Consider the following 11,911-nt stretch of genomic DNA (forward strand, 5'->3'; position numbering starts at 1 on the left):
GTACGAAAAACACGATCATAACTTAGATCATATATTTTAACTTTTGAAGATTAACATTTCAGCATAGTGACTGCTTCAGGATTTTTAGTACATTATTTGTCTCATCTTAATTTTGAACATAATACATACAAGACCTGCTTAGGATTAGTACGTATGTATCGATTTGAGACAGGTTGAGCTTCTATAGCAGCTCTGTCAGGGTGTGCATACAGACACAGCAGTGCTTTGAGCTAAACATGCAAATCAACATGCTAACACACTCTGCTACTTAATGCTGTAATGCTCATGTTTACAAGGTTTAATATTATTTACCATGTTCGCTATCTTAATTTATTGTGTTAACTTGCTAAGATTAGCTAATTAGCACAACATTAAAAAAAGTTTGGGTGTTTGCAGGTGTTCGGTCATAAATCGGACAAATAACAACTTTGGCCTGATCAGATGATCATGCCCCAATGATGTTGAGATATTTAACTATATAAATGAAAGCAAAGTCAGTAGGATTCATCCACTGGGCACAATGGGTATCTGTACCAAATTGCATGGCAATTCAGTTGTTGAGATATTTCTGTCTGAACCAAAATGGTTGAGCAAATAAGTGACCAACAGGCAATGCCATCTCTACAGCCATGTAGTGTGGCTTAAAATTAGTGACAAAAAGAGCAAGATACTTGTCACCATTGTCAGCCTACAAAAACAAATTAACTGGGCACAGACCCAAAAGGAAGCAATTACAGAAACCATCTGAGTTCAAATTAAAGCCCAAAGTTCCACTGAGGCCAAGAGGAGCCTTGCTGTATAAACTGGATGTTGAAGTGGTGTTTCCCCTCAACAGTAAGGAATCCAATGTAGTGTTAAGTCCCCACCACGTGTAGGCAAAATTTGCAAACCTTTGGTTTGGATATTTTACTTTAAAGATTAAAGCTGTATGTTTCGTTGCAAGTTTCCTAAATCCAAACTCAAAAGCAAAATACAATTGATGAACTTGAGAACTGATTTTTTTTCATTTATCCAATTTTGTAGCACTAAAAGAAGAAGAGAATATTATAAGTCATCCTTTCTTCTTGTTTGATCATTCAACTCATATGAATGATACCTAAAATCGTAAGTGCAAAACAAATTAGATATACTGATTTTGATCTGGTTTCTCAGTTGAAACAGAGCACAATCCAATTAAGTTAGCAACTGTCAGACATTCCAGTTGGTACAGGAAAAATTCAGTTTACAACCTCATTCCCTCTTCTCACTGCCCAGTTTTTCAAACAAAGGTACAATGTCACTGTGGGCCAGGATAAGAACAGTACAAGTTTTGAAGAACTAATGATGGGATCGTATCAGTAGTGAAATTTATCAGCTCAGCAGTTTGGATGCAAGAATGTCTAGAATACAGTTTTGCAGATTACAGAGTAGGTCTTTCATTATCTGATTTAAAACCCAAAAAAATAAACATAAGAAACCCAAACACAGTGATCTATGACCACACCAGCTAAAACAAACACAGGGATCAGTGGAGACTCAGACATCACAAAAGTACTTCCCACTGGCACACACACACACACACACACACACACACACACACATACACACACAAACACAATGTGTAGACGTCAGTATACTTTTGATAAATGTGTGTGTAAATCTGTTGTGATTTAATTATCCATTTAGGTTGAGTATGGTTTTCAAAGTTTTCTGAATTGAAATGCATGTGTTCATTGTTGTTTTCTTTTGTGTGCAACATTCTTGAAGTGTAAGTAAAATATAAAGCAGATTGTAAGTGAGAGGCCACAGGGTCACACGCTATTGCAGACTTTGGTTACAGGGTTGCAGCATTGAGTAATGTTGTCGGTACTCCGCCAAGTGCATCATGGTCTTTCTTCCTGTTTAACAGTCTATTGTTTAACGTTACATGCAAACGTGTGAACAACGAGATAACAGAGCAACCTGGTAAATACAAACACAGATTGTCAAATTTCCATGAACAAATACGTAAAGGACGTTAATTGTTGATACAAATTCTCGTTTTATAATGTTACTAATGCCAACATGCAGAGGAAGCAAGCCGATATTATAGCAATTAGCGATTGCCGTGTCCAGCGGCATTACGCCCTACTGTTGGATGTCTGAAGTTATGGTTTGATGCTTTGAGGAGGGCGATGGACACAAAACAGAGGATTTTCCTTTTCTTATTAATACTTATTTTGTTCTGCACAACAATTGTGAAGTTCACAAAGAAACTGTAAACAAACAAAAGCATACATGCTCTCCAGTACGACAGGGACTTAAGCCACCAGCAGAGCTACGAGTGTGAAAACAGACAAAAACGAAACCAAGGAAACGAGTGAGAGCCGTGTGTTGACCAAATGTATTGACCCATAGTCATGTAAACTTTGATTTGTAAGTGTTCATGTTAAAGTAAATTTGATTTGAGTGTGTATGAGAGAGAGAGAGAGAGAGAGAGAGAGAGAGAGAGAGCGCAAGACCAGCAGTGTTGTAACTAAATTGTGTTAGTGGTTTTTAGGAATGCTAGTGTGGATGGAAATCATTTCGAAAACTATGCTGAGACGGCCGTGTGGAGGTAGATCGTTTGTGTTATAAAACCCAGATTTTAAACGGAAAGTGTGGATGTAGCCTGAGAAGTTAAGGAGGGAATTGTCTCTTTAGTTGAAAGGCTGACAACTCATCTGGAACGTGACAAGGGGCGCCAAACCCACACTGCTTTTTAGGGGGGGTCACAAGCAAAAACGAAAAACCACTGGTTTAATGTTTAATAATACATTATATTTGCTAAGCTTATTATAAGTTTTCTATGTAAACACTAAAAAGTATAAACTATCATAAAACGAAAATATTTAAGGATAAGAAAAGTACCTACAAATTTTACTTGAGTAAGTGTTTACTGACTTGTTTATAGAGGAAAAGCATTGTAGTATTTTTCTGTCACTTTCATCAATATTACAATTTTAATATTTACTATATAATACAATTTATTTTAATGTTCAACTGCTTAACCAACAAACATGTTCTTATTGTTATATCTTAGTCAGTATCATTACATGCTTATGTCAGCTTCTTGCCGTCTCGTTTTTTTGGTTTTAGAGCAATAAAGAGAAGGGCCTGTGTGCTCAGCATACTTGCGCAGCATGTAATTAACTATAACAGGGGCCTTAACCCTACATGCCTCTCTTTTTTCAAAGTGTAAGGATATTTCACACATAGCTCTGTGAGTTTTACTGGATGTGATTGGTTGTCCCAGGATGTTCCAGTGTATAAATGGCATTCATGTTAGAGATGAAGGAGATTACTTTCCATCCCTGAGGAGACACATCTTCATCTTCTCTCTGCACCAGGAAAAAAGGTGAGATGGACTTTTCATATGGAAACAATTTTATACCGTGTTAAAAACATATTCATGCTGATCTTATAGGTCTTGAAGGCAATTATCTTCAATTCATTTAATTTCAGAAACACGTTCTCTTATTTAGCAAAGGAATTGAAGAATGAAGATCATTGTTGTACGTAACATGATGTGTATTTTTGTAGGAACAGTCATGATGAAGCTGTTGGTATTCATGGTGTGCCTGCTGGTCACTACCTTGGCTGCTCCTGTGAGTCTTTCCTAAACATGATTTAAATGTGTCATTTAGTCTGCCAACTGATTCCGTTTGAAGCTTTTAAACACTGTTTTGCTTTAGAGAAAACAGCATAAAGTCATTGTTGCTTCTCCTTTTCTCTTGCTTGGTTTGCAGGTTGCGGAGAGTGACAGCAATGAGGAAAAAGTAAGACTTTTGCTTTTCTGTCAGGTTTCTGTGTATGTCTGCCCTGGCAAGTGATACCATGTTTTAGTCATGTCATCAGATGCATAGTATGGTAGGTGTCTGACAGGGAGGGGATAATTGGCTTAATTGCAGCACATGTCTAGAAATGTCTGGTATTTCTTCAGCAAGTTGCAGCACATGCTAATGAGGCCCTGAGGTGGATGGAGATGTACAGACTGTACCAGCAGCAGGTAGTGGGGGTTCCTTGTAGTTTCACAACAAAACAAATGAAATATAAATTAATTAGTTTGGTATCAATCATTAATTATAATCATTAATCTATATTTTTTCAGGAAGTAGTTGGAAACCCTTTCCTGCCTGCTGCTGATGCTCCTGTAAGTTTATATCTTGTTAGACTCCAACATGACTTTAGTTGTAGATTTCATATGAAAACTTGAACATAAACCACAGTCTGGCATTATTACTGAATCTTGGCTGTAACTTATTCATTAATTATTCATTCGTTTACGTTTAGCCGACTGCGGCAGCAGTGGTAAACTCACATACAGCACTGCAACATCTAAAATGTCACAATTCAACATGCTGTTTGAGTTAAACGTGTTATGTTCATCCAGGGGGATTCTGCACCAGCACAGTCGGATGTCCCCCCTCCTGCTGCCCAAGCTGTTGAAGACGCGTCAGAGGAGGAGACAGAGGTGAGCAGACATTCCGATACATTCCCAACCAAACCATCATTTATTTTGTTATTTTTACCTGTGCCTCTTTTCCTGTTGATTGCATGATGTGCCTTGCAAAAAGAAAGGCATCAGAAATGCTCTGTTGCTCAGTTGAAAATAAAATTCGGCAAAATAATCAAGACATGAGGTGAATCTTTTGCCACTTAAGTGTTTCTCTTTTATGCTTGGGGAAACATAATACTGACAGTGGCATCTTTCTTCAGACCATTCCTGCTTGGTAAATGTCCACGTCTTCCCAACTCTGCGCCACCAGTTTGTACACAAGCTTTCTGTCAAAGCTGTGTAAAGTCAATTAGTTTCAACTCTAAAGTCATTGTCTGTCTATATCCTTGTGACAGGGTGGCAACCCTGCCCCCAAAGATGCAGCACCTGGTGCTCCTGCCGTCCCCCTAAACTCTGATGAGGTAGAGGAGGTCGAGGAGGTGGAGGCAGCTGAGGCTGAACCAGCTGTGGTGGAAGAAGCACCGGCAGACCCCGCAGCAGCTGTCGAGCCAGCCGTGGTTGACGTCCCAGTAGATGCTGCACCAGCTGAAGCTGCTGCTGTGGACGTCCCTCCTGTTGATGTGGTTCCCGTTGACGTTGCCCCTGCAGCCCCTGAGGTGGCTGACAATACGGCTGCCTCTGCCGCAGCTGATGTCCCTGCTGCTGTTGATGCCGATGTTGCTGATGCCGGTGCTGCCCCACTGGCAGCTGAAATTGACACAACTGGAGTGGCAGCAGATCCTGCTGCAGTGTAGTTATCTTCCTCTTATCCCCAACCTCCTCTGTTAGCAGTTACAGCAATAGCTGGAAAACAGCATGTGTATGCAGCGCAAAAGTATGAGAAAGCTGTGGCATAGACATGATTAGACAATGAACAACAAGTGAAGTGTGTTTTTAGTTCAGAATTAAAACATTTTGTTGTGTTTGTTTTTCTGTCTTTAATTAAAATACTTTTTACATTTCTGTACTTGAAATTCAGCTGTGATTGATTAGTCACACATGATATAATATGTATCTGGCCACAGTAGGAAAAGAACATGCATTACTAATGAAGTGTTCTATTCAAGTGTCCCAGAAATTGTACCAGGACCCTGAAACTGAAGCATCTAAATGGAGTTCAGCCCTCATGAATTTGAAAATGTTCACTTGTGCTTTTCCTCACATCAAAATGTCTTCTGTGAAAAGAGCTATCAAATAAAAGCAAAGATGCCATAATAACATGGTATATAAAACATACAGTAGCTGGTGACAAGTCCATTATTTTGCCTTTCCTTTCACTCAGCTGCCACCATCAATAAAAACGTATGCTGCCATCTTAAGCAGTGAGTCGTGTTGTGATAAAACTGCGAACATCAGCCAACAGGGAGTGCTACTGAACCACAGGAAGTCTATAGTACCCAGGAGAGGAGGATTTGTTGTTAGCATGCACCACTCGACACTGATAGAGGTTCAGATTTAATTTCACTCTCATGATTCTTATTCATGTAAAAGGAACCACAGCCACCTGATCTGAAATCTGTAATGCCCGTCACAATCTAATAGGATCAGAGGTGGATATGGCTGAGGGTGCTGACTGAGCAGGAGATGCTGGTGTGTGTGTGTGTGTGTGTGTGTGTGTGTGTGTGTGTGTGTGTGTGTGTGTGTGTGTGTGCGCAAGCAGACTAAATCCTTTGCCATTGCACAAATGGCCAGGAAAGTGATAGCCTGTCACAGATTTTTTTTTTAAAAGAGGAGTCAACAGAAAATGTTTTTTACTGTTCTGGATCTTTGCTAACAGAATAACTGAAGGTTTTCCAAACTTCTTTTCAACAAATCTCATCTCCCACTGAAGTCGACAAATAAGGAGGACAAGTGACTCTGCCTCTCCTCTTCTCAGCCAACCCTAATCCACAAATCCTTATCAGGGTCACTGAGACTCTATGACATAGTTAGTTAGACTCTATGCTTATAGGTGACACTTGTCTAGCTGCATTTTGATATTAATTTAATTATAAACTAATGATTAATACAATAAATCTGCTGTTGTGAGTTGCCAGTTGCCAGTCCTCAAAACAACTATAAGAGGATAAAAGGAAAATGGACTTTACATTACATTAACAAGGGAAAAAGGTAAGTTGAATAAAACTGAGTCAACACTTCAATTTGGGAAATATTTCTGTAGCTGTTTGTACAACCACTTAAATGTCACATAACGTTTTTCTCCTTTGACTTGATGCAATTCTGCTAACTGGTTTCGGACTGCATATGCAGTAATGGATGCATTCACTTAAATTCGAAGTATAGGTGTATAATCACAGGACTCATGGAGTGATACATATACAGCATAAAGTAGAAACACAATTTCGATTCTTGTGTAATCTATTCTTAAACTTTTGATTCTAACAATTCATCAAAGCAATGGATAATCTAATACATGTATCTAGGGCTGCATCTTCTGCAGATTAGTTTTTGGATTGTCTGGTCTATAAATAGCCATGAAAATAGTCAAAACTCTCCATTACAAGTTTTTAGAGACCAAGGTGACTTCCTGTAATGTCTTGTTCTGTTCAACCAACAGTATGAAACTCAAATATATTCAATGTACTGTCATAGTTCCTCTTTTGTAAATTGTACTTTATAATTATTTACTATAAAGTCTATAAAGTTGTTGCTGACACATTTTTTGTCAATTGAATAATCAAATAATGGACTCATAAATGGGCTCATCGTTTCAGCTGTACGTAATCTGAGGGTCTATTATGCTTATCATACTGCTGGGACAGACAAGTTTAATATGTAAGAGAATTTAATCTCTAGTCACGTCATCCGTACACAAAATCTCCCCTTGGGATTTTCTTTTTCAGGGTAAACAGATCTGCAGTCATGACAACTTCAACCTCCCTACATTACCTCACTGTGCCACCTCACACTGTATCACAACTCTCCACAGACAGTGAAGAGTCCAGTGAGGATGACCTGTAAGCAAAGACACATTTTAAACTATTCAGACAAAGAGCTTCTATTACAATAATGAGGAAGTAAGTCTTAATTAACTTCATGTGTAACGTGCTGTGATTTTTTCCAGAAGTGCGTCTGAATCAAATCCTCATCGCCTGCTCAATATGAATAACAGCAATAACAATGGCAAAGAGTAAGTGTGATTATGGAGTCACCAAGAGATGAGTGAAGACCTGTTAAACTGTTTCTCTTTGAAGTAACTTAAAAGTCATTTCCGAAAGGCCAATTAAATGTGTTCATTCATTATTTTCCAGGGAGAACAAGAAAAAAAGGAGAAAGGAGAAAAAAGAGAAGAAAGCGTAATTGTGTTATATTATCAATCAAGCAAATGTTTCTTTACAAAAAAAAACGTTACAGAATGCACGGTATGCGCCAAAGTATTCATGTGTGTTACAGAAAGAAGGAGATGGAGAAGGAAAAGGAAGAAAAGGAGGCTACGGAAAAAGAAGAGAGGGAAAAGGAAAAGGAAAAGGAAAAAGAGAAAGAAAAGGAAAAGGACAAAGACAAGTAAGTGCATCATTCAGAGTGACTTCCTTTGGGCAACTTCTTCGCTTTTATATATTTAATGTATACTTTCTATCTCTCTTTCTATAGGCCCAAAGAATTATTTGTTATTAATCCTGCTGGGAATTTGTATTACAACTGGTTGTTCATCATCACACTACCAGTCATGTACAACTGGACCATGATCATAGCCAGGTGAGTTCTATGAATCCGTGATTCTTTTTAAACACTGCAATTTCCCTGCAGGTCAAAGAGTCACATGATTCAATTCAGCTCAGTCAAGTGCTAAGTCATATACTCAAGCAGTTATCATTGCAATTCAAAAGCTGGAGGAAAGTTCTTTGATTCAATGTGAATACACTGCAATAATAAATGCTTTGAGACTAGTGAGCTTGGTATCAGCTGCAGCAGTGGGACGTAGAGGTGAAATTTACGAAACACACTCACTGCGGATGTTTTCTTCTCCTGCAAACAGGGCTTGCTTTGAGGAGCTGCAGCATAACTACATAATTTACTGGGTTATTCTGGACTACACTTCAGACATAATCTACCTGGCTGATATGTTCTTCAGGGCCAGAACAGGTGAACAGCCGACCCGAGCCTCCCAATCAATCTTTCATACCTTAAAAACAGAATTAAAAACAAAATCCACAGTTCTTTTTCTGTGCAAAAATGCTTTCTAAAGCTCAGCTATCACTATTAAGAAGCTTCAGCAGCCTGAGTTGGACAAATTAAGTGGGTATACAAAATATCCTCTTTGTGTTATTGTCCCACTGTAGCTCTACAAGGAAATACTGTCAGGGGAAACACAAAGAAGACCTTTTTACTAAAAAGACTGCCACTGCAATGTTGGACTAATTTGGACTGCTGAAGTCTCATATTAGCTTCTGCTGAACTTGAAAATTTATTTTTGCACATACAGCAACAACAATTGTGAATTTTGTCAGCCCCATCGCTTACACTGTAATTGTGTTAGAAAGATATTATGTAAGTACGGACAGGAACATTGATTACAGCGACAGAACTGTTTCATTAGCAAGGCCCACACCAATTAATTAACTTCATTTCAATGTACATATGGGCATGTGAGTTTTAAATTAATGTAGTGTGAACTAAACCTCTATTTTAAACACATCAGATAAAAAAATATTTGTCCTTCTTGAACATACTGTGCCATTGTTTCACAAATCTGAATCACAATAGATGTTACTGGGGTTTTTTGGGACACTGATCAACAGAAAAAGACTAATTATAATGTGGGAGCAATTCTTTGCAAATTTATGTAAACTATGTGCACATTTATAACACTAAATTGCATGAGTATTGACGTTCCTTTGTATATACCTAAATCATCACAGATGCAGCCAACTGTTTCTAAAAGTGTCCTGATAATTTGAATTTCCATGATGTCTTTAAACCTTCTACCTCTTTGAATGCAGGTTACCTTGAGCAAGGCCTGATGGTGAAAGATAAGAAACTGCTACTTGATCGCTACATCGAAAGCTTCCAGTTTCGTCTCGATTTTATCTCCATGCTGCCCACTGACTTCCTCTACTTCTTCCTCGGCCTGGACTACCCGGAGATCCGCATCAACAAGCTGCTGAGAATCGGCCGTATGATGGAGTTCTTCACGAGGACAGAAACTAAAACCAACTACCCCAACATCTTCCGCATCGGAAACTTGATCATGTACATCCTCATTATCATCCACTGGAACGCTTGCTTCTACTTCTCTTTCTCCAAATTCATTGGTTTTGGTGCTGACGACTGGGTTTACCCGGCTCTGGATGATCCTGACGAGCCTGCGTTTGGGGAGTTTGGCAGGAAGTATTCTTTCAGCCTTTACTGGTCCACACTTACCCTGACTACCATTGGGGAAACACCACCACCAGCCTTGGACTCAGAATTTATCTTCCATGTGATTGACTTTTTAGTGGGGGTCTTGATCTTTGCCACGATTGTAGGAAACATCGCCACCATGATCTCCAATATGAATGCTGCCCAAGCTCAGTTTCAGTCCCGGATTGACAACATCAAGCAGTACATGCAGGTAGACCTAATTTTTTTACTTAACATTTTTTAACAAAATGTATTAAAACAATCTGTTCTTTGAATACATGTTGAAAGTTTGTGTTTTCCTTCTGTTCACAGGTCCGAAGGGTTGACAAGGATCTCGAGTTGCGAGTCATCAAGTGGTTTGACTATCTGTGGAATAACGGCAAAGCACAGGACGAAAGAGAGGTTCTGCGGTATCTTCCAGACAAGCTAAAAGCTGAGATCGCCATCCAAGTACACATGGACACGCTCAAGAAAGTTCGTATTTTTGCAGACTGTGAGGCAGGCCTGCTGATCGAGCTGGTACTCAAGCTGCAGCCACAGGTGTTCAGTCCCGGAGACTACATCTGCAAAAAGGGCGATATCGGCCGTGAGATGTATATCATCAAAGATGGAAAACTTGCAGTCGTTGCTGATGATGGCGTCACACAGTTTGTTGTGTTGGGAAGCGGCAGCTATTTTGGTGAGATCAGTATTCTTAATATTAAAGGCAGCAAAGCAGGCAACCGGCGAACTGCAAACATCCGCAGCATCGGATACTCAGACCTCTTCTGCCTGTCCAAGGATGACCTGATGGAGTCACTGTTAGAGTATCCGGATGCCAAAGGCATGCTAGAGGACAAAGGGCGGGAGATCCTGATGAAAGATAATCTTATAGATTTGGACCCAGCTAACATCATGCCTGAGGCCAAGGAGCTGGAAGAGAACGTCAACAAATTGTACAACACAATGGAGCTGATGCAATTCAAGCTGAAGAAGATTCTGGGAAATTACAAGAACACTGACAAGGCTCTGAGACATCGCATCGCAGATCTGGAGCACCTAATGGGAGAGGAGGTGGAAGATGAGGATGAGGAGGAAGAAGAGATGAAAAAGGAAGAGAAAGAGGTGGAAGGGGAGGAAAAGGAAGAAGAGGACAAAGGGGAGGAGATAAAGGAAGACAAAGAAGAAGGTGAAGAGGAAAAGAAGGAAGAAGAAAAAGATGAGGAAGCAAAAGACAAAGAAGGAAAGGGTGAAGAGGCAAAAGAAGAGGGAAAAAAATAAACCCATAGTTTCTGTAAAACACAAAGCACTTTTTCTAGAATCATTTCCACAGAGAAATATTACTGGATTTTATTCTTAAATGACTCACAGAAACACTGTAAAAGACAAAAAAAAAATAAGAAACACCAGAGACTGGCTGATTTACCTACTGGAACTTGTCTTAAAAAGGTATTGCTATTGTATATAATAAAATTAACAACAGTAATTCAATGGACACATTTTGCCAAAAACAATAATGATATTCAAATAAAATAAAATATTGGCTTCAGTTGTGTTATTCATTGTGATTTCCATGGCTAGGTCCATACCTCACTCTGTCTTTCACTTTCTGCTCCTGTGTTTGGCATTCCTGTACTGATCACTTGCGTTAATGCAAGTATGTGTAATCAATTCAAATTAGATCACCTGAGAATTCTTTGTATCACAGACTGACCCTGATTTCCCAGTTCTGAGTCTTGCATAAATAACTACAGAATAAACACAGTTGGAGGAGGATGTGTTGTATATTAAGTCATCTGCATCTGTTTCTGGTTTAAAGGCTGCCACTGTACTCAGTCTTTTTAAATTATTGCTCTGAAACTTATGTAGTAATAATACAACTAATGAGGTTGGTGTATACAGACAACTCTCAGACATCTCTAGTGCAATTAATAGATAAGTAGACTACTTGTTTAGTACAGTTTCTCAAGAGATGTTGGTTCTAGGTGATTTTAACCTACCGTAAATTTATTTGATTGATGAGCCAACCAGACCAAATTGAAAGGATCCTTCCAAATCAACATTGATAGATTTCACTCTGTCTAATAGGAGGGACTA

At 39.1% G+C, this 11,911-nt stretch overlaps 1 protein-coding gene across 1 annotated transcript; it reads left to right on the forward strand.

The window, feature by feature from the left end:
- The first annotated feature begins 7,357 nt into the window (after positions 1–7,357).
- On the forward strand, positions 7,358–11,095 carry cnga1a (cyclic nucleotide gated channel subunit alpha 1a). Its single transcript, XM_068727242.1, has 8 exons — positions 7,358–7,452; positions 7,560–7,625; positions 7,747–7,789; positions 7,908–7,999; positions 8,087–8,191; positions 8,472–8,578; positions 9,436–10,046; positions 10,148–11,095. The coding sequence occupies exons 1-8, from the start codon at positions 7,358–7,360 to the stop codon at positions 11,093–11,095; spliced, it is 2,067 nt and encodes a 688-aa protein (XP_068583343.1).
- Positions 11,096–11,911: the final 816 nt, after the last annotated feature.

The sequence above is a fragment of the Cebidichthys violaceus genome, unplaced genomic scaffold, assembly GCF_023349555.1.
Source record: "Cebidichthys violaceus isolate CVI_PGR_0920_01 unplaced genomic scaffold, fCebVio1.0.p SCAF_4, whole genome shotgun sequence".
In the NCBI taxonomy this organism is placed as follows: domain Eukaryota; kingdom Metazoa; phylum Chordata; class Actinopteri; order Perciformes; family Stichaeidae; genus Cebidichthys; species Cebidichthys violaceus.